At 41.0% G+C, this 26,892-nt stretch overlaps 1 protein-coding gene across 2 annotated transcripts; it reads right to left on the bottom strand.

Moving 5' to 3' along the window:
- Positions 1-413: 413 nt before the first annotated feature.
- Positions 414-26,892, bottom strand: PPP4R2 (protein phosphatase 4 regulatory subunit 2). 2 transcript variants are annotated; one of them, XM_064433086.1, is made up of 9 exons: positions 26,724-26,892; positions 25,955-26,036; positions 10,195-10,365; positions 5,700-5,793; positions 4,860-4,897; positions 4,464-4,538; positions 3,945-4,088; positions 3,423-3,691; positions 414-2,471 (listed from the first exon to the last, which is right to left on the bottom strand). In XM_064433086.1, the coding sequence occupies exons 1-9, from the start codon at positions 26,755-26,757 to the stop codon at positions 2,158-2,160; spliced, it is 1,221 nt and encodes a 406-aa protein (XP_064289156.1). In that variant the 5' UTR covers positions 26,758-26,892; the 3' UTR covers positions 414-2,157. The 2 variants fall into 2 exon arrangements, with proteins under 2 accessions (XP_064289156.1, XP_064289157.1); XM_064433087.1 differs by lacking the exons at positions 25,955-26,036; positions 26,724-26,892 and adding an exon at positions 25,109-25,227.

Below are 26,892 nucleotides of genomic sequence, written 5' to 3'. Positions count from 1 at the left end.
ATCTTTGCTGTGAGGTTGAAGCATTATTTCAAATTTTATTAGCCTTTAAAATTAGTTGCAGATACAGAAATGGATCCATACCTCAGAATCCCTCGGCAGGAGTGGCACTAATGCTGCTCAAACAAACATCTGGAAAGGTCACAGGTGCTTAAAGAACAAGTTTATTGACAATATTGTCACAAATAAACAATCTAAAGAAAATTTCAGAAATCTCTAAACTTAGAAATTTTAAAATTTTCTCATTGGCAAAATATTAAAAAAAAAAAAGTGTCAGATGTCACTATATTCTTAAAGTTTCCTAATTTCAATATATTGGTTCAGTCCTTTAATTTGATAACACACATCCAACCCTTCAGCACAATGAAAATGAGTCAAAGTACAATTTTCCTTCTGCAAGGGGATCTCGATCAAGATTTATTTTTTTTTTTTGCAAGCGTCTCCCTGAATCCTGTCTGCTCACAACTTGATAGGTAACATCAGCAAGAAATTACTTTATAAACAGTCCAACTGAGCCAAATTAATTCTGGTATTAACCAAAACCTAAATTTCCCCCAAACAATACAAAGCAGACCATGTAGTACAAGAAACTATCAGCATGCATTTTAGAGGTCATTTTTGTACTTCAGGTACATGAACTTAAAACCAAAGAGGGACAAGTGTGATAAAAATGTACTCAGATATTTCATAACATTAATATTTATTGCTTTATATGAATACTGTATTGAAAGCCCAAGCATTCAGTTTACACACAGAAATTATACAATTATATACCGTTTCACAATGGCAGTGAGCACTCATTACAATCTACAAAAAATCTACTTTACAGAAATTTAAAAATTCTAAATATCAAAAAGGTACAGTTGAAGAAACAGGTATAAATTTGGCAGCCAGTAATTGTGACTGGGAGGTTGCAGCTTGCATGTCTTTAAATATGGGAACTGGAAAACATTGAGTTTAAAGCAGTAGTTTGTGCTTTGAGCTGGTTTGAAAAAAATGTAACACTGGCTGTCAAAGTAGCATGTTCAAAAAATATTTAGTTCACTTCCAAAGTGTGATACAAATCGTGGTGATTCCTCTGCACCCCTACCCCTCGTAGCTCAGGAACACAACCAGGGTCACATCTCCATCCTTCCCATCCCGTGGTGTGATCAGCCCGGTGCCACCTGCAAACCTTGGAGGAACTCTGAGACTTCTCTACAATATCCACAAGCTCCAAGAAGCACTCAAAAAGGCAAATACCTGCTCATTTCTTCCAAGGTATTTTATTTTCAAACATTTCTTCTACAAAAGTTTAAGCTAACGTTTTGATTACAACGTTCTCAACATAAAGCACATTTTCTCATAAATAAATGAACTCCTTTCACTCAGGCACCTCAGAAGTATACAAAAATGTTGTCATTGGAACAGTTCTCTTGGAATGTGTTTACTCTGGTGTTTTCAACAATGTTAGTATTTTCAGGGTTTCATATAGGCCAGATTTCATGTGTTTTGTTTTTCCAGAGGCAAAGCAAAGTGCCTTGAGAGGTGAACTCAGTCTTTTCCTATAGAAAAAGTATTTGCTGTATTTATCTTTTATAGAAACAGAAAAATATACCCTTTCCCCCTTAGAACAGCGAGGGTACACCGAGGCGTGCATGCTGTGTGGAGATGTGTGTGTGAAATGGAACACATGTGAAACACACAACAGAAGGTTTCTTGGTGTGCATTTAAATAAAATCCGGAAACCAGCCTGAAACCCCGAATTTCACATGTCAAATGTTGAAACTGTAACCCAAAATATGAAGTAACTGCTAGAGCTGTCAGAAAAAGACAAGACAAAAAGCTTTCTTGCTTACATACAACTAGGTGTGGTGATCTCCAAAAAAGTTGTCAAAATTATAATTACCTTCCAGTTTAAAAACTTTTATTCTAAATAAAAAAAACTATACACAAACCACTGATTTGACCAAACGAAAGTTCAGCGGTAAGCAGGACCTGAAGGAGCTGGTATTCACAGTTCTTATCATGTACAACTCTTTCAAGGTTCAATCCATGGAGAAGTTTATTTTACAACCTGCTTCTTTTTGTAAAACTAAAGGTCCACTTTATTACATAAAATTATTTATACAGTGTAAAACCGGAGCCTTATGGAAAATACTGCCTCTAAGTTTATTTAAATTAGTCTTGCTCCATAGGTTCATCTGCAGCTTCTGTGGCCTCATCACTGTTTTCCATGGGGGTCTCTGAGGAGTTTTCTGGAGTTTCACTAGCATAGGACCCCAGCTCCTCTGTGTCACTGCAGGCAGCTCCACTGGTGGCAGACGCGCTGATGTCACTGTCAGCCGAGTGCAAATCCTTCTCTGCCCGTGGCTGCTCAGACTCCTCCATCTGAGTGCTCTCCTCAGAGCTCTCTTCAGCCACACTCGAGGAGTCACTGTCTTTGTCTTGATCTTTTCTGTCCGCACCGACGTTCCTGGGAGACATGAAGGACTCTAGGAACAAAAAGTACAGTGTTACCAGGGGACTTTCCAACATTCCCTGACCATGCTCCTTTCCACTCCGAGCTACGCTGAGCAAAACCTGCACAGCACAGCCAATGAGAGGAAGAACAGACAAACCCCAGTTTGATTAGAAGAGGTGAAGAGTCAGAGCCAGCTTTGTCAGGATATCTGAACTATCCCAACATACAAAAAAAAAAAAAAGTTATTTTATTTAACAGGTAGCTTCACTTAATTGTCACTGGATAAAGACAAAGTTTAAGAAGTAACTTTTTCTGGCTTTGCCACACCCTCACTTGCTTTCAGAAGCAGTTTTTTTGGAAATTATGGAATCATGGCTGTTACAGGTGTACAGCCATCATGATCTACAGGAACATTGTACAAATACATGAGCCACAAAAATAATTCAAAGGAAACTTTGAAGAATATGTAAAAAATAGATTAGTCTCTTAACTACAGTTATTTACTTTTTTTAACTTATGTACAGAGCCTGCCTTACAGTGAGATAATTTTTGCTGTTCTAATAGGATGTAGATATACTATTGCTCAGTCTCCTCAGTGGAAGAACACAAATTTGTATCTGTATTTAAATAAATTCCATAACTAATAAAGACAGTCAAACAGGGCTGTGACCCATCCCTGTTCTGGAGAAAGGATGAGAACACCTGATGATAGCCTAACACAGGGATTCTTGAATTCTTGGTGCACCCTGATCTAATTCATGGCCTCAGAAGATTTTAAGTTTCAAAGTTGTGTAAGTTTCAAATTGAGTGTAGGACCAAGGAAAAAGAAATAACAGAATTGCTAAATTATGTAAAATTGAAGTATTGAAGCAGCTCTTCTTTAAGCACAACTGGAGACCTTCAGCAATCCCACAGCACTGATCTCCAGCAAAGAAAATCCCAACTCCTTGGAAGTGAAAGAAGACAGTGAAATCTGAAATACCTTCCTCTTCTTCCTCTGTACAGTGCTGTCTGGCACAAGAAGCATCTTTTTCTTTATCCTGAGATGTAGAGGATGCTTCTGTCTCTTCCCCCATGCCTGAAGAGACTTCACTGGAGGCAGTTTGGTTTGGTGCATCTCTGGCTTCCCCTTCCTTGTCAAATTTAAGTCTTTTTACCTCATGTCCTTCTGCTTCTGCAGGATCATCCTCAGAGTGCTTATTTTTCACCGGGCTGCTCTGAGCACCTTCTGATTCAGACGCTGGTGATTCACTACGAGCAACAAAACCAGATGTAGCTTTTATTGAAAACAAACATTCTGTATCTTGTCACACTTTAAGAAAAAAAGTAGCAATTCCTTTGATTTAAACACATTAAGTGGTAACAATAGAATTTGCTCCACTTACTACATAACAAAACCTCCAAGTCATCACTCCTGATTTAAGACTCTATTACACATCCCTTAGAGGGTCAGTCTTTTTAAAACATAAATAAAATCATGACTTCAAACAGACTCCTGACAAACCTGTGTTTCTTCTCCTCTGTTTGCTGCAAGCTGGGCTCCTTATGCTCTGTGCTGTCTGGCAAACCGTTGGTTGTCATGGGAGCTGACAAGGACACCTTCGTCCGGCTCACGGGTCTGGGGGTCCCAGGGCCATTTACATTCGATCTTGGAAAATAATAATCAAAGTTAATCCAGCCTTTCAGCTGAGTCATTTGTTCCTACTTGGCAGAAAGCAGTTCTACCCTTCCTTTAAAAGATCAACAGAACTAAACAAATAGATGAAGGGTTTTGCTGTTTTATATTGAATAAAATCTTCCTTGCCTGTAATGTGCAGATTTGATATTAAAATTTAAGTAACAAACAAAAATTCTCAACAATGAGGTTAGAGAGATCAAAACACAGAGTACATGGCACACGTGCTCATGCTTCCTCTATCCCCATTCCCCAGTATTCCATGTCACACCTCATTTTTAAGGGGGCTTATTCCCAGAGCTCCACTGCTTTGATCCAGCAGAAGGGAACCCCTGGAGCTAAACTCACCTGTCAGTGTACCCTGGTGAATTCCCGGGGAACATAACACCATTCATCCGATTTAAACTACTGGAATTATTTTTCCTAACAAACAAAACAACAACAAAATATTATGAATAAAGAAACTTTAAATCACTTCAAGCTTGTTTGCACAGAATTTCCCAAACCCAATCTTACAAAGCCCCACTGTCAGTCCCCAAGGGTTTTTTATTTATTCCCAAATTATGACACTTGCAGGCACCATCTCTGCTGCTGACTGAACTGTTGATAACAAAAGCTGAACTCTGCATGTCTGGCTTTTAGATAGAACCACTGACAGCAAGAGAGAGACATCAGACACACACATGCATCCTCCCTGTTACTAACACAAGCTTGAAGTTTCATGGAAAAGAGGATTATACTCACTCTGAAGATGGATATACACAGCTGACAACCATGACATTCTGTAATATACAAACAACAAACACATCAGGAGTTCAGAAACAGAAGCTTCAGCTCTTGACAACATCCCAGAACTTTTAAGAGTTACAGGATTTTGGTCCTATCTGTTAAAATACCTCTGCTCCCTCTTACAAGGTCAGGCCATAATGACACTAAAATTCAGGATTTTATTAAGTTTATTACTGTCCAGCACATTAACCCTCAGGTTAATAAGTGGCTGTAATTTCTAGCTGAGGGATCTCTGGAGAACAGAGTATTCAGAAATGCTGAAGCATCCTGGTGTGGAACCACATTCTCAAAGCCTCTTCCTGGCTCCTGAAGGATCCACGTTCTGATACAAGCTATAAAATGCCAGGCAAGACACCTGTGTGCTCTTCTGAAGGCACACTCTGCTACAGCACAGCATTTAAATACTGAAACAAAAGGCAGGAGGGAAGGGGCCTCCCTTCTTCACCTCTGGATCTACTCTGAAACCAAATGAGGGAGGAAATTCCTGATCAAAAGACTCAGGGTATTTCATCTGACCATTTCTAACAAGGATTCCATACAAAAACTGCCACCCTCCACCAACTACTGCACAGTGATTGGGAAACACAGAGTTGCAGCCCTGACTTTTGCCTGCAGTTATTTTAAAACTGCTTTTTGCTGCTGAAAGCTACGAAACAAACTCAGAGACTTAAGAGCAGCCATGAGGTGTAGTCTGGCTCTGAGCCCCAAGGAAAGCAGCAGACCTTTGGGAGCAATTGGGAAGTTATTAAGTGGTGGCTGTGATGTGGAGCTGTGTACTCTCTCAGAAATACATACCTTTTCCACACCTCTTAGAAATTTGTCTGTTCCTGTGTAATTCCTCCTAGGATCTGTCAGCAACTCACAGAGTCGCTGGATAGTGAAGGGGATGCTGCAATGAAATAGATTTGTAACAATTTAATTTTATTTTAGTAAGTACAACTGTTAGGAAGCAACAACATCACTGCTTTCTCCCCCTTACTGAGAAGGTGGAACAAAACCAGTACTGAAATTTGTTACCATGAGCAATACTGGGTGGCACTTTAGGGCTTTATTTTCCCCTGTTTCCTGTGCTCACCACCACAAAAACCAAGCTGAATCCTAAAAGCATCATCCCACAACTCACAGGATTCATTTAAACAATGAAAAGGAAATCAGGTCATCAACAGTAAACTTTCTGACTGTACTACTCCAATACACAGAACAGAAATTCTAAGGGATTCAAAACAAATTTGAGTCATACACACTAGAGCTAAAAAAGTCTCAACTTGTAGTTTATTTCAGGTTTTACAAAACACAGTTACAGAAAAAGCAGTAAATGTTGGAATTAGTAGAACCATTATACTTCAGCTGTTACAAATAATCTATTTTGCTACAACTGGACAATGTACTCATCTATCAAGGAACAGATCAGGAAAAATAAGTAATAATAATAATAATAATAAGTGATGTATAAACCTATAGGAACCACATAAACACATTTTTGGTTTTCACAATTCTGCACTCAGTTTCATGCCTGGTGAAATGAGAAACTGACCCTTCACAAGCAATGCTTTACAAACAATTCCCAGTTACCAGAGGTGTCACACACTTTCAACCCAAGTTCAGTGTCACATTTTAACAAATGTCTGTCAAAAATATTTCAGTAAAATTATGAAGCACCATGCATTTTTGTAGTTAACTGTTGGAAGTTGAAGCCATAAACATTTAAAAAGTTATCTAAGAAGAATATCTGATAGAATACAATATTTATGAACCACTTTGTGGTTGGAATACAATTGACCAAATCCAAAGCAGCATCAATCCAGACTGACATGTAAGTGTGTGTACATCCCTATACTGTAAATTTTTGTCCAAATTCCACATTTATTATTTTCTGAGGAAGTCAGTACATGGCATCTCCAGCCTGTGTCATGAGCTAACACAGCATGGATCTCCAGCTTGCTCATTAGCTAAAAAGCCACATTAGAGATGCCAGATCTCCACCAGCTCAGTGCAAAGAGGTCAGCACAGCTCAATTCATCATCCCACATGACACTTTAACTAAAAGCCAGTAGTACTCAGACAGTGACTAAGTATCAACAATTTAATTATGTTTTCCAGAACTGCCTGTACATGATGTTACTGAGGAAGTCCTAATCCTCAACAAACCAGAAAAACCACAGGAACAAGTGTTCCTTCTAATTCAGTTTATTACATGAAGGCTCTTAAGCTTGCCCATAGTTCTGGCATTATTAATTTCCTTCCCTTGCTCTTCATTGGTCAACCAGCAATCTTTGACTCCCAAATTCTTCATTAAACAATCAAGCTTAGAAGAGACCTTAAAGATCAAATCCATACTCACAATATTCAGATTCTGCACAGTGCCTTCTTTTAAGTCACAAAGAATTTACTCCATCTGTTAATCTTTCCATATAGATAAAATATGAAATTGATCTTACTATTTCTTGTGATGGTCATTTTGGTTTCGGGTTGGAAATTCATCATTGAAGAAATTTTGCTATTTTTTAAGTACAATAGACAGTCCATTCAAAAATCCATTTATTCAACAGAAACAAAAACATACAGATTTTTAAATCATTCTCCATCAGCCAGATCTGTAAGACATCCTGGGGAATCAGTACCTGACTAATTTGGGTTTAGCTGTATTTTTAACTGGTCCCCTGCAATGCTGTGACATGAAGTGTTTTGGAACATCAATGCAGTGCTAATTCCCCAAATATGACAGAAAATTCAAGAAATCTACAGCCTGCAACTAACTCCAGAAAGAAAAGCTGTAAAGCTGTGCTGTTTGGTTTTTTTTCCCCTCTCAGTTATAACAAGCTAAAAAGAAAAAGCCAACTCATTTCCCTCCAAATTCTTTCCAGCAAAGTGAACTTCCTGCATTGAGCAGCAGATGGCACCCGGTGTCACACAATCACCCCTCTGCACAGAACTCCTCCAACATGCACAAATGCTTTTAGCTGACAAAACCCAAAGTTAATTTCACCTCACAAACTCCTTCTGGTGAAAAAAAAGATTGTTTTAAAATAGCTCAACAAGGTGATTTTAAAACAGAAGCAATTTAAATTGGTATAAATCTATAAAGGAACACCAATGTAAAGTTTGTGAGCAGTATGAGAACTGATTGTAAATACTCAGAAATTTAATTAGCTCAGTACATGAGCTGCATGAATAGTTCTGATCTGCCTACTCAAGGTAACCACTTAAAATTCTATACCAACACACTCAAAACTGCACTTCCAGCACTACACTCCAGAGTGAATTACCAACCAAATATTGGACAGGATTGAAGAGGGATCTGGGAACACTACTTGTAACAGCTATATTAAATTGTAGCAAAAAAACAAACCAAAACAAACAAAAAAAACCAAAAAAGATCTATTTTGTTCATGCTGTGAAAAATTCTCTGTTATCAGAGATCCTCAGTAACTTGGAACTTCCTTGTTTCACTAACAAAGGACAGAAGCTCCTACTCCAAAGCAGTTGTAGGAGAATTATAAAGAGAATCTGGCTCTGAAGACACCATGTCAAATAAGAGACAGGTTGAAACAGCCAGTTTGTGGTTTCTTCAAAAAGCACTCCAGCTAGAAAGACCCCAAAACAGGGGTCATTCTTAATGTGTTACTTCTTCGACTCAAAAGCTTTTGCAAATTTGCTACTTTGAATTAACTCTTTCCCTCTCTCTTAAACACTAATAAAAATGTCCCAATAACAAAGTCACATCAAGTAGGTTCTTTGTCTGCCCTGGTAGCCTGAAATGACACCCACAGATCTAAAGCAGCCTGGATATACAAATCACACAACCCAAAACCTGCTGCTGCTACTTTTTGGACAGATCTCCACACGATTCAGCTTTTACAATCACATCCTCCCTGTGGGGGTTGCAGGATTTACTAAATGAACCACTCTGCAATCCCAGCTCCTGAAACATCCCCAGGCATTATTTCCTTTAAGGTAACTCATGGATGCAGTTTGCTTCCTCAAAGCCTGGGAGTTTCACTGCAAAGCATGAGGAAGCTGAGCAGCCTGAAGTGTTAGAGCAAAGGATGAAAATAGCACGGGCACAGCCTAAGCTCCAGACTCGTCATCCAGAGGTTTGTTCAGTGCACTTGGGAACAACACAGATAACAGCAGCCCATTCATTAGCTGTCCCTGGGAGAACATTACCCATTTTGTGGGCAACGAAGCATGAACAAAAAGCTGGGGGAGGCGGGAGAGAGGCAGACTCGAGCATAAAGGATAGGTTTGTTTTTAAATTCCTGCAGTGAAGCAGCCCGGTATAAATATTGGGGAGCTGAGAACAAGCTGAATTTCACATTCTTAGAAGTCTCCTACATGACAGCAATTGTGGGGGGAAGAGGAGATCTGACTTGAGACTCCTAAACTGCAAATAAATGAAGTAGCATGGAACAATGACATTATTAATTATAAATACAGCATCAAATACAATACTAAGGACATGTCAGCAGTACCTCTGAACCTGAAATTTCTGAGTATCAGGAAGGCAAGATTTAGAACTCAACAAGCTGAGCAAAATGCTGGAAGTCTCTTAAGCACTGAGCACCACAAGCAGGATGACTCAGCTTATGGCAAGCATGTAATCCAGTTTAACAACAAAAATACTACATAAGCTAGTAAAAAGGACACACCAAATAAGACAATAACATCAGGAGCTTTATTTGAAAGGAAACAAAAACTTCCAAAATTAGGAAACCAGCAATGGGCACAGATACATTTCAATCTAGGACACTGTCAGCAACAGATCAAACACCCCATGAATCAGTATCACTTCAGCTACAAATTTGAATCTGGCATAATTTAGTAATTCCAGCCCAGGTACACCTTGGCCTCCTGGTCACACCCTGTTTCTCACAGCATGATTTCTTCAAAAGCCAGTGAACTGCCACAAAACAATCAGGAACTGAGCACCAAAAGGAAGACTTCTTCTCATTTGGTATTTCAAAATGCACTAAAAGAAATCTGACTTTACTGGCTATTTAATCTCTTAAATGCACACAGTAATATGATACTTCTTTGAACTGTACTGTTTAAAAACTGCATATTGAAAAAACAAAGTGAATGACAGCACAGCAAGTCACATGTCACACTTTTCATTCAGTGACACAATCATAAAGTTCAGAAACTACTGTAATGTATTTCCAAGGTACACATTTGCTTTTGCTTATCTGTTTGAACAAGCAAAATGAACAGTCACAGAGACAGGACAAACTATGTTAAAAGCAGGGGAAATATATTTGTTATCCTGATTTTAGAAAACAAAGATACATACCCATTAAATCCAGTGACAATTTTCAGAATTCTTTCTTTCATCTCTTCAAAGGGAATATATTCCACGTTTGGATTGGGGGGCCCTCTTGGTTCAGGAGCTGAGGTTCTGAAATCATCCATGACTTTCTCCAGTTTGAAAATAAAATAACCTTTAAACTGAGACCACTGAACCCTGCATAAAACACAAGCATTGAAATATAGGCAAGTTAGTCCTAACCCAAAGAACAACAGTGTAAGTTTATGTTTGCATAACAACGTTCACCCTGGAATGCCAGTCCCGAGATAAACGAGACAAGTAACGCAGCGCTGTTTTCCTTCCTGAATTTAAAGCACGGTAACTATTTCAACAATTACACTGGAACAAAGGAACACAAATCAACTGCCACTAACAGCAGGGGAAGCCATTTCCTTAAAGAACCAATATCCACTGACAAGGGAAACCTAAACATGAAATATACACGTGTCTATACAATGTCAAGGGAACCTACAGTTCTCACTGAGCTCATTAGAGGTGGAAGGGGAAACAACAAACCAACCCAACCAACAAAAAACCACAAAAACCCACACCAAAAAAACCCACCACACCAAAACACAAAGGGTTTCAAGTTTGGAATCCATAGAGCAACTATACACAGCATTATCTGTGTATAATATATATATCTCCCCTCACAAAACCTTACCAAAGGCCTTTTGTAATTCCACACACCTTAAAAACATTTCATGGTACCTCTTTTCCTCAAAAAGGCAAGTATTTCTGTATGACAGTTGGCACTTGCTGACAAATAACTGAGCAAAACAACTTTGACTCCCAATAAACATTCCCACAGCAGTAAGCCACTAAGGTGGTTCCAAATGACCTCCTGCCTTACAGCTTCAAGTCTCATCATTTATAAAATTCTGGATTTTGACATTTTCAAGCAAACAAGTCCCTCTCGCTGGGTACAACAGACAGGTGCTGAGGCAGCCCCTCCCCAGCCATGGAGCCACAGGAACATTCAGGGCCCCCCTGGGATCTGCCTGCCTGAGCAGCTCTGGGAGCCACGTGAAAGCAGCAACTGCTTCAGTTCAGGATCGATTTGTTTCTATTCCTGATGCAGGAGCTTGCACAGCTCCAGCACGGAGAAAAAGAAGAAACAGGGAATAACAAACCGACAATAAAGAAAGAGAGAAAATGATCTTTGACATTTATCTGTAACACATGTGATCTGCTAGGAGCAGGCTCAAAGCAAACAAGGGTAAAATGTGAGCCCTGGACAGCCCCTCAGCTCCTGCTCAAAGCAATGTTAAACTATACAGAAAACTATTTAGCCAAAGGCTCCATCTCTACAGGCTGCCTGTTTGTGACCCCACACAGCAGTGCCCTCCTGTGGGGCTGACCCAGCTGTGTGTGCTGTGAACCACACGTGGGGATGTTTGTTTCTCCAGCACCAGCACCACCAAATCCCAAACCATGGGCCAAGGAAGCTCTGTCAGCCTGCTTGCACCAGAAAAGCAGGGACACATCATCTTTGCCTTAATTTTCTCCTTTGTCTCAAAGAAATAATTATGAGATTAAAAGGGGGGAAACACAGCTCAGGTTTATCTATAGAGTCCCAAACACAAAGTCCCTGTCTTTCACAAGGGATGATGAATTTTGCAAGAACAGGGGAATTCCAAAGAGGAAAGCAAACCTCTGTTTTCCTTCACAAGAAACCTTTAGGCACCTCACAACAGGAGGGATCACAGGACTTAGTGAATAATAATAAAAATTAATAAATAAATAAACATCAAGGTCCCAAAGGAATGGTATGGATTAAAGAACACTACTGAGTCTAGCTGGATTGTCTCCAATCAGCATTTACATCCACAGCAGAATACTATAATGTTCCAAAGTACAGCATCAGGCATTACTACTGCAAATGGTAAATTAAAAAGCTGTACAACTCTGCAGTTACCATCATGAAACCAAAGTGTTAGTAACAAATCACAGATTTAATACATAAACAAACCACAAGCACAGTAAATAACCCCATGACAGTGTGGGATTACTCCCCACAGAGCATCCCAGGAGCTTTACTTGCCTCATGAAAGGGGATTCCACTATTATTCTAAACATTCTTTGACAACCCCATTTGGATATATTTCCACACTTTAAAACTTGAGTTGTTCTTTGTTTTCATTGTTACTTATTTCTTGCTAAATAGTAACACTTATCTTTTCACAGACTATTAACCCATCAGTTTTGAAATAAATCAACAACATGAGGTTTAAAATGGCAATCTAGTGCCTGAAAGCAGCACCCACCAGCTCCTTTACAATGCTGAAACTACAGAAAACAAAGATTGTAACACTGTGTCCATCAAAAAGTCGAGAAAACCATCACTTGGATTTTAAACTACACATTTTAATTAGCATTTCTCCTATTGTAAAAAAAGGTAAGAACTTACATCTGTAACACACTGAACTACTGACACAGAACCTGCACTGCTAAATGGCTGCTGGCCAGGGAACACAGGACAGGTTACACACAGAGGCAGCAGGTTTGAGGATAAACCCATGCTGCAATCCCAGGTGACCACAGCTAGCCCAGAGAGCCACAGCAGCTCAGATAACCCAGGAAGCTGCTGCTAGAGGCTGTGTAGCCGCAGCAGAAGGGGCTCAGCACAGCCAGTCACTGTGTTTCCCCAGCACTGCTGCATTCCCTGCTGCTCGGGCTGCAGTAGCAGCAGCAGGAAAGCTGAACTGCTCAAAGGCCACTGCTTCACTCTGCAATCTCACACAGAGCAGCAATTCAAACAATAAACACAGCTGTCCTGTGCATCTCCTGACATCAGTCTTGTTAAAATAATGAACTCATTTCTGACCAAAAGAACCAAAAGTATTTCTGCAGGGACAGTAAGATTTTCTCAGTTCCCATTTACTTAGTGGAAGTGATCAGAAGTGAGTGTCACAAGAGCCAAGTCACCTTTCCTGTTTTGCCACTCTATGAAAATGACACGTACGAGTTGGCATCAGCTGAACTTTACAAACTCGTGTGTCTCATCCACAGAGAAAACCAGTTCCTTTACAACAATGGGTCGAGCTGCTTGGCAGGACAAAATTAAGATTAGAAATCACATATCCTGCTAGCTATCAAAGCAATCTTTATCTACACCTCTAGAAATTTTAAGTTATCCCCATTCATGGAAAGACTGGTTGCTTAGAAATACAGACAATAGAAGAGACAAACAAATGCCAAATATCTGTTTTTTAGGAAAAGAAATATTCCACACGTATCATAAGCTTCCTGAGAAAGATCTCTATTTTCTCTGCTTTGTTACACAATGTGAGAGCCCAAAACCAAGAGAAAAGTCAATACCTTCTATAGCTGGATCAAGAGCCAAACAGAAGCAAAAGAAATTTGTTCTACTCTCTGCTTTATGTACAAGCTCATTAAGTTTTATACACTGGAAAATAACTGATAAACAAGATAAGTTCTGTAAGAATAACAAATTTAAGAAATTCCATGGAGAAAATACTGTTCATACTTTTTTTTCAGAGCAGGCTTGTTTATAAATACTTGCTCTTCCCACTCAGCATTGCACATAATCAGCCTTTTCTTCCAAACCATGTTCTTCCTGTCCACTACACTAGCTTGGGAATTTGTATCAGCAACTTTGAGAGCTTTTAGAGCCACTCAAATAAAAAAGTTACTGAGAACACTGCATGATCTGAAACAACACCTTCAAAAATAATACTTAAAAAAATTAGCTGATCCCAAAATGTTTTGGTTCAGTGTACTTCCATTTTAGAGAATGATGCCTTTGTAGTTACATACATTTTCTGTACTTGAAGGCACCTTTCACTACAATATCTGGGTCACCCTGTGTCAATGTACCTGTACAAAGAGCTCTCCTGGGCTAATGAGCCTGGAGTTCCACACATGCTCCAAATAATTTGGGAAAAAATGTCAGCTTATCATGAGAGTCCTCTGCTTCCCTCCCACCATCCTCCCCTTTATCAACCTAAATGATTTGCTCTGGCATACAAAAAATCAAGAGGAAGAAACTGATTTCAAGTAAAAAGCACCTAACAAGAAAAAAAAGTCAAAGGCAAAGGATTGGCTGAAGAGAACAATCAATCAGAGCACTGCAGAACTACAGCTTGTATCCACATAGATAGCACCCATTTCAAATTTTCCCAGGGCAGACACAAATGCTGGTAGTTTAACTCAAAAATTTAATTGTTTTTAAAAGTCAAGCAACAAATGAGAACATGGAAGCTCACACAGAGTCCAACAAATTCAGTCTTTTTACCTTTCTTAAATATTTTATACATGCTAATAATGTGCTTCAAGGAATGACAAGATGTTTAACCCCCTAATATTGCACCCCAGTGCAGTCCCTGACGTTGCAATTTCATTGAACATTAGAAACATAAGAGAAAAAGGGATGGAAAAGATTTCAGTGTTTGAAGACACTCAGCTGTGTTTTCTAAGTCAATCAGGAAAGCAGACAGCACCTGACCAAACAGCCAATCCTACAAGTAACATCAGCAAGTTTTGAGAAGATTTACATACAATTAGAGAGACAAGGTGACAAAAGGCTAGGAAAGGGTGAGGGAAGACATGAGACATGAAATGAGCCAGTAGGGATTAAATTAAATAACAGACTGTGCAAAAAAAAATCGCTAATAATTTTTTTTTTCCAAAAAATCCAACACATAACTAACAAAACCCCAGAATGGGATCAAAATTAGCAGGTGAAGACAAGAAACTTAAACTCTAAGAGGAAAGCCACAAAGGAGGGATGGGGAACTCCACAGTCACAACAGTGCAACAGTAACACACCGAGTCACTGAGAGTTGATGAAGCAGCAAAAATATCCCCACTGCACGGGGAAGAAGAATAATAAAAAACAACAACAAAAAGAAGGGAGATTAATTTAGAAACAATCTAATACTGCCAGAGCAGAGTCATGGAAGAACACAATCCTAAATAGCTCTGTTCTCTAATAAAAGCAATCAATCTATTTCACACCTGTACTTGAATTACATGACTTGCTCTTGGAACTAATCCATTACTACAGATCAACAGAATTTGCCAAGCAACATCAACCAAGTTTAGAAATGCACCAATTCTGCTTGATGAACAGCATCCTCAGCAGGGAACAGGCCACCTCAGACAGAAAGCAGGGCAAAATCTGATGCAATGCTTTGATTTCAAAGAATTAGTAGCAAAAAGTTGCTTGCAAGGAATGACTGTGTCTCTGCTAACAGGATTTGCATAGGATTCATCCTTCCAAACATGCATATCCAAACAAAATTGCATTTTACATGGAAATTATCTAATCATATCATTCCCAGAGTGTAAAAGACATCCCCCCTTTTCCTTATCTCCTGCTTATGCAAAATGTTTGTCCTGGAGAAAGTGTGGAAGCAGTTTTCTCTCTTACCACAATGGTTACTGGGGAGGAGGAGAACCAGCTCAATATCTGCACTATTGTGTATCAGACAATTAACTGATATTTTCTTCTGAGCACTGGACAAGTTTTTATACTTGATTCTTTTGCCACTTGTTACAGTCACTTTGGGAGATAAGGTATCAACGAGTAAAAAGCCTGATATATTTAACAAAGCTGTTTGGGCAAGACCTGACAAAAATGCCTACTATTTTTAAGAGAAAACTATCCATGTTGAACAAATTCCATGGTTCCCTCTCACATATTTAGCACTGCAAGGCTTTGCTGTGCCAGTGCAGCCCTACACCAGCACACGACTTGGACACGAGGCGGAGGCTGGGCTGCCAAGTCTCCAGGAGTGCAGAACACAACTCCACTGATTTACTCATCTCCCTTTTAAAAACTGACATAAAACATCAGACACAGCCCTGGGGGAGTGCATATGGCTCATCCACTCTAGACAAACTCTACAGATTTTAAGGTTCAAACTCCAGTAAGACCTATTGAAGCAAAGCAGGACAAAACCTAAAATTGACTGAAGAACTGGAGGAAGAATTCAGAGTGCCTGAAACAAGGCGAACTCCTGAAATGAAAGTACTGCAGTTATTCCATAAATCTTTCTGGAATTGCCTTACAGATTAGAGGTTTAATTAAGAAAAACATTATATTGAAGAGATGTTAAGCTTCCAGAGACCCAGCTATGTACTTAAAACATGAAGAGTCCCAGGAGTCCTGGCGGGATGTCTGTCTTCAGATTTCACAGTGTTTAAGTTCATTACAAAATTACTTGATTTAAATTTTAAGAGGATGCCATCTGTTTTGGAGAGATGCTGAATACCACACAGAACATAAAATGAAACCAAAGTACATCTACTATTGATTCTGTTCATTGAACAGGCCATAAAAGAAATATCAAAACTTAATAAAAGGAAATACTTCCCTCTCCACACTTCTCCCACTACTGGCTCTCTGACAAGCAGAAATTTAAAACAAACAAAAAACCACCACAAAACAAAAATACCCCCACCAAATTAGTATATTTAGGATGCAAACATTTTATGTCCAGCTAAACTGATTTTAAGGCAATGTCCTCAGAACACATAAGGAAAGAACCAAGAACCAGAGGACAATCTCTGAGGGAGTCACATAACATGGAACCAGAGATGTCAGTCACTGCATCACCTTTGCCCCACAGTTTTTGCTGACTTACACGACACTCCCACAGAGACCTGCTAGTAGGAAACAGGTGTTTTGAAGTGAAGTAACTTGCCAGCTTTAGTAACTGTTTTTCTTTTGTGACTTGTTCTAGAGCTCGTAGGAGATAAAGATATACTCTAAGAAACAATTTCCCCAGGCAAAGGCAAAATTAAAGTTTCACCCAAAACAAGTTAATTCCTTTTCTATTCTGGTCAATCAATGGGATCACCAGAACTATCTGGAAAGTGAAAAGGCAGAGAAAATCAAGTGCATTCAGCAATCACATCCCCAGTTCAAACCCCTTGCAAGGCAGCAAACTTTCCAGCATGCTCTTCCACAGCCTGGATGCAGTTATACAGAAGGGGTGCACAAATTAAAAATTTTAAGAACTGCCTGTAAAACACAATTCCCAGCATTTTCAGACCAGCAAACAAAAAAACCCAAACCTGCTGCCATTTCACATGTTAGCTTTCATACAGGAATTACTATTTCATTATTTATGATATAAACAGATTGCTTCTTAAACAGGTGTGCTTTCAACTTTGTGGCTACAAAGCTGCAGCACTGAACTCCCAGAACCAGGGAGATGAGCCATGCTGAGGTTCCCACAGGGATCCCACCCCAGTGCAGAGCAGGAAGGTGCTGGCCCAACACACACTCAACCTTGTCCTTTGTCTACACCAGAAGGGACAAGCCTGCTCTGCTGCTCCCACACGTTCCTGTGATCCCACACACAGGGAGGTGAGGCAGATCACTGATCTAACCACAGAATTAATGCTGCAGATAAGGCTGACTAAGATGTGTGATGGGACTTGTAGGGAGCAGCAGTACTCATTCATCAGGTAAAAGAACATACTTCACCTAATTCCACTCTTGTGTCAAATATTCTTTGTATTTGAAACCTATTTTTCTATTTGTCATGCTTTATTTTAACAGTATTTTGATGCAATTCATTTTAGTGCAATGATTTTGCATGCTGCTGCTATTTTCACCATTCACACAGTGCAGATTAACATGGGAAATTCCAAACAATGACAACAGATTTACACAGGAAAATCCCCTGTACACCAGTGGAGACTGGCTTCTCACATGCTTCTGGCAAGCAAACACCTCAACCTAACATCAAATCAAAGCCTCAGGCAAGTGCTGGATCCTTTCTGAGTGTTTCTAAATGAGCAATTTAAAAGTTGAGGTGCTCCAGGTAGGGTGAATTTCCTGGAACACTGTGCCTTGCTGCACGGTGTGCTCCTGCTGGGAAAACACTGGCAAAGCACTCGTCCTGGGGGAGCGTCCTGTTCCCTTTCACCTGATAACTCATGTAAAATTAAACACTCTCACATTTTATCTGCAGCAGAGTTTTACCTCATGTTACCTTTCACTTTAATTAAAAATATATTGAAGAGTTCAAAGGAGGAAAAACTTGTATTTCCCACAAGCACAGGAGGTGTTTTTCCATTTTCACTAGCTGATTGTTGTCAGCCTAAATCCAGTCTCTGCTCTCCTTGGGAGCACAATGAGCTCATTCCAGAACCAGGGAAACTGTCAGATATTAGAACTACAACTACTTCAGTAGTGAGAGTGTTCACCTCTGCTGCCTGCAAATGACTACTGCTCTTGCCAGGAACAACAAAGATTAAGACTTAGTTATGGAAACAAGCAGCTGAAGAAGACATTAAAGCACTATCTGTAATCATCAAGGGACTAATTCTAATCTCTGCTGATAAATATTCAGCTGACTCTAACAGAATATAGCTGTCCCACAGAACAGAAACAAAACTTCAGTCCAAAATTTTCTAAGAAGTACATTTGTGAATACAGTTATCTAAAACAAAACTCAAGTACCTTTCATGTTCTTTTATTTTAAAGTCAAAAAACTGACCAAAGAACAAAAAAAATACAAGATCATAACATTCTTCATTAAAAAATTAACTTCTTTATAGCAGAGTAGAAAGCAACACGGGGCACCAATGTTGCTTCAGGTATCACTGGTTTGCCCAGAATAACCAAAAGCACACAAGAACTGCTGCAGCTCCTCTGGCCAGCGTGGCTGTCACTGTTAGAGGAGCTGGTCACCTCAAGGAGCTGCAGGCCACACTGACATAATATGATTAGATATTTACTGTATCAAGCAATAAAGCTGGGAAATCAGATTAGGAAAATGCACCCTGTGCAGCTAGTCCTGGATCTCTGTTGCAGTGAGTCCTATGCCACCTTATGCAGTGTCCCAAAAAGCCACAGGCCTCCCTCAGGTCCCACAGAGTTCTACTGGGGTCAAGGAAATTGCACTTGTTAACTGATTCCTTCCACAGCAGAAACAAAAGCCACCCAATTAATTGGCTTCCCCACGAGGCAGTTCAGCTGACACATGCTAAGCTTGGCATGACAAGGTGCACCCTACCTCAGTGCCCTAATCCACAGGCATTAGGTGTTTGTGCATCATCACACTCCCCTGCCACTTCCAAGCCAAGCATCACCGGGTATTGCCATCATGGAAATTTTGTCACTGTCTTCAAGTAGCTTTGTTTCTAAAGCTGAGACTTGCCAGACATGTATCAGCTTTGTGGAAAAGCAGCATCAGTCTGGTTTATCCATAAAAAAAAGGTGATAATCCACCTTCCCCAAGTCAACCAGACTGCTTTGTACCCCTCCTTCCTGCCTTGTTCCTTCCCCCCAGTGCTATCAGGCACAAACCTTGCCAAAAGCTTCAGACAGGAAGAGGGATCGGGGCTCACCAATTACAAAGTCAAAATTGAAAAACATCCTTGACACTGAGAAGTTAATATAGAGTGAACAATACCCAAATGCCTGGGAAAGTCCTTCAGGTGAAATACTAACAAGCACAGCCCCCACAGAACAGAGATTTGAGGCCCACTGGAAAATATCAGAGGTCACACTGAGGCAGCCACTACAGCAATGTCACTGAAAGGTGAAGGTACAAACCAAGAGAAACCCTGAGGGTGACAGCAAATCCTATCAAGCAAGGCAGAGAAGTGAGCTTGAGGAGAAGGATGAGCACAGAAACAAGTAAAAGTGATCATCACAAACACAAGCAACTGCATTAACCACCAGAGAATGCATGGTGGGGAGATTTCTGTGCAAAGTGACACGGACTGGCTGCCAAAAAGATTATCAGGAAACGTGCTTACAAGAACAAACTGTGTATAGCAACAGGGAAGGAAGCCACACTAACACTGCAAATCTGGAAGTGCAAAGAGCTACATTTGTGATTAAAACAGTCCAATCACCCCAAAAACCTCAGTGCTGCAATCAGTTTGCTTTTTGCCTTTCCTCACACGTGTGTTCCACAGAGAGACTGATGTTTATTAGCTCAGTTCATCACACACATTTTATAATGGCAGTTGAAGTCTGACCTTTATACTGTAAACTCCACTCCCAATAGATATGAAGTGGCAGCACTTAAAATAAAACACTACAACAGTGTGTGTTTCCCAAAGCAGCAAGTGATTTCATTGATACCACCACTGATTGCTCTCAAGTACTGCAGCTACACAATTCACACATACAGAAATTGTTTATAATAGAGGTAAAGAGCAAGGAAGCCAAATTAGTGTTGACAAAGGTACATCAGCAGGCTTTGTGACCAAAGATTCCTCTCCTTTCAAGACATCAGTGGATTATGAAACAGAAAACTGTCAGTGGAATGGGAATTAGTATGGGGTAATTCCAGATGCTGAATGGAAAAGAGTTAGTGAGGAATAATAGTGGACAACAATGCCAGCAAGTTTACTTACATCTCTTGCTTTGCTGAGAACATGGAAATGGAACAGGCTTACAACTATCAAAGGCACACAGAAACTGCTTTCAGAAAAATATGATCGTGCTTATTACAGCAGAAACTTGGGAATTGTTTTATTTCATGTTTTAAAAAAATCATAAGGAATTACATTCCCCAAGTAGGCATTAAGATTTCTAGAAAGTCAGTTGTCTCCAAATCAGAAAAAATGCTAGAACACACATGTCGAGCAAGACAACTGCTTGTTGAATAAAAGCAGAGAACATAGTTAAGGGAAAAAAATAGATTTAAATTTAAGCATGTGAAATAAGCCAGAGAACATATGGCTAAAAAAACCCTATACTTCTGTAACAAGAGAAAGGATATTATACAAGCCTTGACAGTACATAGTTAAAACACTTAAACTGAGATGCAAACTTGTTCTTGTAGGAATTCATGGCTACTGTATCTTCATTTATCTCTCCTACAGCAAACAAACTATTTCACTGCCATAATAAACTAACGGGAAAGTTAAACTGATTCAAAAAAGCTTAATAGTGTAATAAGAAAAAAAGTTCACTGCTACATAAAGTACATGAAACAGCATCAAAAGGTCAAAAGTATTTTTGCCATTATTATCTTTGGTGGAACTGCAGTTATGTAACTTACATTTACAGTTATATAATTTACCAAAGGCAAATCATCCCTGATCCACCTGACTGCCTGCCGAGGAGGGAGGACCAGAGAAAGCTGCAGTTCAACCTGAGCAAGGCACAGCAAAGCTGCAGCCCCGGTGCAGCTCAGGCTCCGCTGCAATGCCGGGATCCAAAGTCCAACCACGCCCAGTCAGGAACGCCGGCGCTCAGAGCCCACAGCAGGGCACCCCTGAGCCCTGCCAGCCCAGCTGCCACCGAGGCTGCTGGGGACACAGCTCTGCCGGTGGGATCCAGCTGCTGACTTCCACCAGGGAAGGGCTGACTGCATCCAGGGAGATGGAAACAGGCTCCTTTCTCAGAGGCACTGGGCCCAGGGTGCTCCAAGGGAAACGCTCTTCCCAGGGCACGTGGTTAAGCAGTGAAACAGGGAGCCAAACAAAGAGCCATGACTGGAGATTTTCAGAAATGCTGCACAAAGCCCTAATTAATTTTATTTAACTTTGGAATTAGCTCTCCTTGAGCACAGGGTCTGCCTGGATCACCTCCACAAGTCACTTCCAACTAGTCTATGATGACAGCACTGATGTCCAGATTTACCCTACAATCACATAAATTAAACCTGACTCAAGAAACTCTGCAAAACCCACTTGTGTTGGCCCTCCAGGAAACATGTGAGGAAACAACTTCTCTTTTCAGGCTCAGATGAGGTTCAAATAAACATTTCAGAGCTTCCAAAAGAACTTCACTACAGGAAGAAATAAAACCAGAATGTATTTTAATGGCTGTTTAAGCTGCACTAAGGGGAGCAACCAGTGCAACTGCATCATGTCCTGGGCAGTGTTCTCTACTCAGGCTTAGGAGGATTTTACAATTAATCACTTCTGCCTACGAACTGTATTGCTCCAGATTCTGGTATTTCACTGCTTTCTGGATTCCTTCACTGGCAGTAAGCTTTTGTATTATACTTTCCACTACAGTAAGCCATTAAAACTGCACTTTATAGGTTCCTTGCCCCAGGGCAGGAGTGAGGGAAATGCATAAAAAACCAACATAAAATTTTTGACTGCTTTAGTTTTCAAAGTTTTATTTTCTACTTTAGAAAAATATAGTTTTCCTTTACAGTCCAACACATTAGATTTTCTTGGTGAAGTACCTAAATAAATGGTTTAAAAACATTTTTGCTATTGAAGGAGCAGAGTGACTCTAAACCCAGGAGAATTTCTTAAGAGCTAAGAGAAAACATTTTAAATACAGGACACAAGATCACAACTGATAAGAGATCTTCATAACTATTTTTAAGAATTCTTCAGAAACAAGAAAAAATGTCACTGTTGCATTTTACTTCTAGTACTGCAATGTTCTGATTTCCATCCCATCCCTTAAAGCTCTTTCTACTTCAGAAAAAACAGATAAGTGGATTTCTTACAAAAAAAGAACACAACAACTCATCCTGTTTCTAGAGGTCTTTCAGACACAGCTAAGTACTAGGACTAACAGATTTCCTCCCTCTTCACTTTCCTCAGTGCTGCAAGTCACACTGATCTGTTACAAACTGGAGACAAGGAGGTTATAACAAACTTGCCTGACTGTACTTGGTCTCACAAAGGAAATTCCACGTTAGTATCTCAGTAAAAAGTCAGGTTAATTGAGGAGTACGTTACTCCTCTGAAAAGAAAAAAAAAATCCTAAGATTCAAGACAACTTTAAAAAGGTTGAACAGCAAACTTTATATTATATTTCACCTAAGGCTAAGTCTTACCATGGCAACTGTTAAGAAACAAAAATATTTCACAGTAGCCAAGCAATCAGACTTTTGCTTCTGTCACCTCTCATAAAGGAAGTTTAGACTGGCTTCTGTAAATGTAGGCCATAATCTCACCAGCAATTAAGTGAATGGTTAACTTTGCACAAGAGGAAAACTTCAACTTCAAAAAGATGAAATGAATGCACATCATTGTATGATCAGGATTTTACTGCACAGCAGTGATAACACACCTAAGCTTACAGTGATAACAGAACCAAAATTAGCAATGTTTTTGTTCCACACCTCCCTTGTAGGTGAAAAATACCTCTAATTACAATAAAGATACCAAGAGCCTTATAGCTGCAGTGGTGCCATTACCACCTCTCACCCTGTGTTCCTCCCCTCAGCACCTCTCCAGCTGCACTGCAGTTGGAGTACCAGCTACAGCACAGAGCACGTGGATCACTGAACTGAGCCTTGTCCTAAAGAGCCAGGACTGTGACAAGCTCCTGCCCCAGGTTCCCAAGGAGCTGCAGAAGCAGCTCCACAGCCCCAGAGGAGCAGTGGCCCACGGGCTGCACCAGGCAAGGCTCTGCCAGAGGAATCCCAGGGAGATCAGAGCCTCAGCTGAACCTGCACCTACCTGTTCCCAGCTCGCTCAGATGAATAAGCACTTTGGAACAAGTGGGGGCAGGGAGGAGCCCAGCGACCTTACCTGAGCTGTGCTTTCCATCTCGGGTGAGCTGCTGTGATCAAGCTTTGAGGAGAACCTAAAAAGTCACTTTAATTTACTTCATTACCACCTTTTCAAACTAATTACTGAGTCACCAAGATCTGCTGCAACTGTGTCTGTAAACATATGAAGGATGAGAGCATTTACCCCAGGATACAGACTGCATTTATCCTCTAAAAATCAGTATTCATGAAGTTTAAAAGCTGAAAGAACCCCCATGAAGACCATATAACTCTCCTAGAACTAACAACTAATGCAAAAGTATTTCACATTTCACTTGTCCTGATTTGCCTCAGTACTTTTTGTTTGTTACATTAGGAACAGCCTGTGACTGAGTAAGATCCATTGTTGTTCAATAATCAAGTCTGCAAACCACGGGTGTAATTACCCCTGACTAAACCATCCTCACTGCTTGTTTTTTTTCAGCTATACTCTGAACTTTGTAAAAATCCTAACAAATGTCGCGGCAAACGAGTATTTTATCTTCTCACTCCAAAGTATCTAGTGGTTCAAAAGTTATTTTTACATAAGTGAAAATAAAGACTATCTAGTGCATTTTAAATTTGCATGTATTTGGTAGGTCTGCCTATTCCAGAATACTTGTACTTGTCAAGCTGTACCAGCTTAAAAGTACATCAAGTTCTTAAAAGGCACGTTAGCAATCTTCATAAGAGTGATTCCCAGGAGATTTTAGTTTTCATTTTTTTACTCATTTTTTCCCTGATACTTTCATACATAACAAATCAGTGAACACACAAACATGTTTGATGAACAGACTTTGACAGATAATCTGAAGCAAATTTAGTATTAGAAACAGTATTTCCATGCCTATCTCCAGATAATATCATGCACTTTTGATGTTCAGACCCAACACCTTTTAAAAAACTATTTAATGCAACTGAAAGGTTTAAGGCTAAAAAAAAAAAAAAAAACCACCAAAAAAACAAAACCAAAACAAAATCCTGGAAACACAGAAGGCAGGATCTGTATATCAGATTACAGACCCCAGTTCAGGTTTATGTTTGTAAAAATAAAATAAAAATAATAAAAATAAACCTAAATTTCCTAAATGAAAATAAAATCAGAGAGGAAATAATTTTTCCAAGAACTTTCCCCTATAGAATCACTTTTTAAAAATTACTTTGGAATATACGTGATAGTGGCAGAAACAGTAAAAACAACCTGAAGAAGTATCTCAGAATGTGAAAAATATTTTAACCATATTTCAGTATAGGCTTACAGTGGTGTGTTTTTTCTGTATAATAAGAACTACACCAAAACATGAAGCATTACAGCTGTGTATGTCTGCTGAGCATGAGCCTTCTATTCAAAGAGCAAAGTACATTTCAGAACTTGTTTTTCTTTCTAAACCATTAATCCAAGCAGCAAGCTACCAAAAAAAAAAGAAAAAAAAAAAAGCTACAAAACCTCTTACAAGTTCGCAGGACTCCAGAAACTCAAACAAAGCCCCTGCGGTCACTGGTTGATCACAAAACACTGGCAAAAGCAAATCTCCCCCGCTGGAGCCGTAGTCTGGCACTAGGCCTCAAAAACAAGGAGAGCCTGGGCGCCAGAAAGTGAGCCACGCTACAGCAGCGCGGCCGGGGAAGCCTTTCCCCTTCCTGCCAAATAGCGAGCCGCAAGGAAGTCGGCAGCAGCGATCCCGGGAAGGAGCGCGGCTCCCTGCGCTGCCTCCCGGGAAAGCGGCCGGGAAAGCGGCACGGAAAGGGCGGCACGAGGGGAACCCCGCCGAGCCCAGGGAGCGCGGCAGCTCCGAGCAATCCCCGCACGGCCCGGCCGCGAAAGCGCCCCCGGATCGTGTGCCCTCCCCGGCAGACACAAGCACAGGATGGTCACGGAGCTCGGAAAGAAACAATGTGAGCGGCTGGTATCTGTACGTAAATAACACAATGGGACACTGCAAACACGGTTATACAACAGCCCATAGCAGGCGTTGCGACAGAACTCGCCACTTACAAAACCTGAATCTCTCTTAAAAAGCCAGGGAAAGCAACAGGTTTTTTATTGTGCTGAGCAGGATCAGTGAGACCTGACAGACACCCCAGAGCAAAGCCTGTACCAGAAGTCTCCCCTCGTTAGATCAAGCTATCAGCAAAGTAAATTAATCCACACTAAATTAAATGGGAGCTAAGGAAAGCTTATTCAGCTCACTGTAGCAACCTACTGGCAAAAAAAAAGAACCCTGGTAGCATCTCATTGACGTAAAATGCGAGAATTGTTTTAAGTCACAACCGAGGACCACCAGAACAGTCACACTTACATCGTCTCTCCAGTCTTAGCAACATGACAAAGAAACTGATCCAGTATTGGACACACTTCCTTCTTTCCTCTCTTCTCAAAATCTGTTGGCATGAGAACGACACAAAAAGAATGGTAAAAGAAGACGGGACAGAACAGAAATTCACAACAATTAGCGATTTGTTTGAACTATCAGTACAGCTCCCACACAAACATTGTTGTGCTCTCACAATGCTCCGGCTGTTCCCATGAACTCCACCAGCTTCCCAGCCCTGGGAAACACTTATTATTTTTCCTGCGGAGAAACCGCACGAACCCGAGCAGCAAAAGTTGATTTGCAACTTCTTCTGAGCAGCTACGGCACAGAAAGAGACCGATTTTCCTCAAGCTGAGCCCAGAACAGAGAGGGCTGGGGAAGGAGAAGGGGACAGGTCCGGGCTGGGCCGGGATGCGAGGGAAGGGGCCGGGATGCGGGGGAGGGATGGGGGAGAAGGGGCGGCCAGAGCGGGGAGCGCAGGGCGGCAGCCGGGGAGCCCCGAGAGTCACCGATCCCCCGCACGCAGCCCCGAGGGTCGCTGGGTCGGGAGACCGGGGGCTCTGCCCTCCGCTTCCCCACAGCGACCCCCGGGCTGTGCCCACCCCGCTCCAGCGAGCAGCCCCCTCCGCACAGCGCGGGACCCGGCGCCCTCAGCGAGGGGCGCTCCCCCCACAGGGGCTGAGGGACCTCGGTCTTTCCCCTCCGCGCGGCGACACACCGCTCCCCCGGCCCCCGCCGCCAGCCCCGCCGCCACCTTTCAGCGCCTCCTGCAGCCTCTCGACGTCCATGATCCGCCCGGGCGATCCCCCCGCGGCTCCGCGCGGCTCCCCCGCCCCAGTGCCGCGCAGACCGGGCCGCGCTCTCCGCCAGACCCCGCGCTCAGCGACGCTCCAACATGGCGCCCGCGCCGTGCCCGTGCGCGG

This window comes from Passer domesticus, chromosome 9 (assembly GCF_036417665.1).
Source record: "Passer domesticus isolate bPasDom1 chromosome 9, bPasDom1.hap1, whole genome shotgun sequence".
NCBI classification, from domain to species: Eukaryota; Metazoa; Chordata; class Aves; order Passeriformes; family Passeridae; genus Passer; species Passer domesticus.
This window is presented reverse-complemented; position numbering and strand designations above follow the sequence as displayed.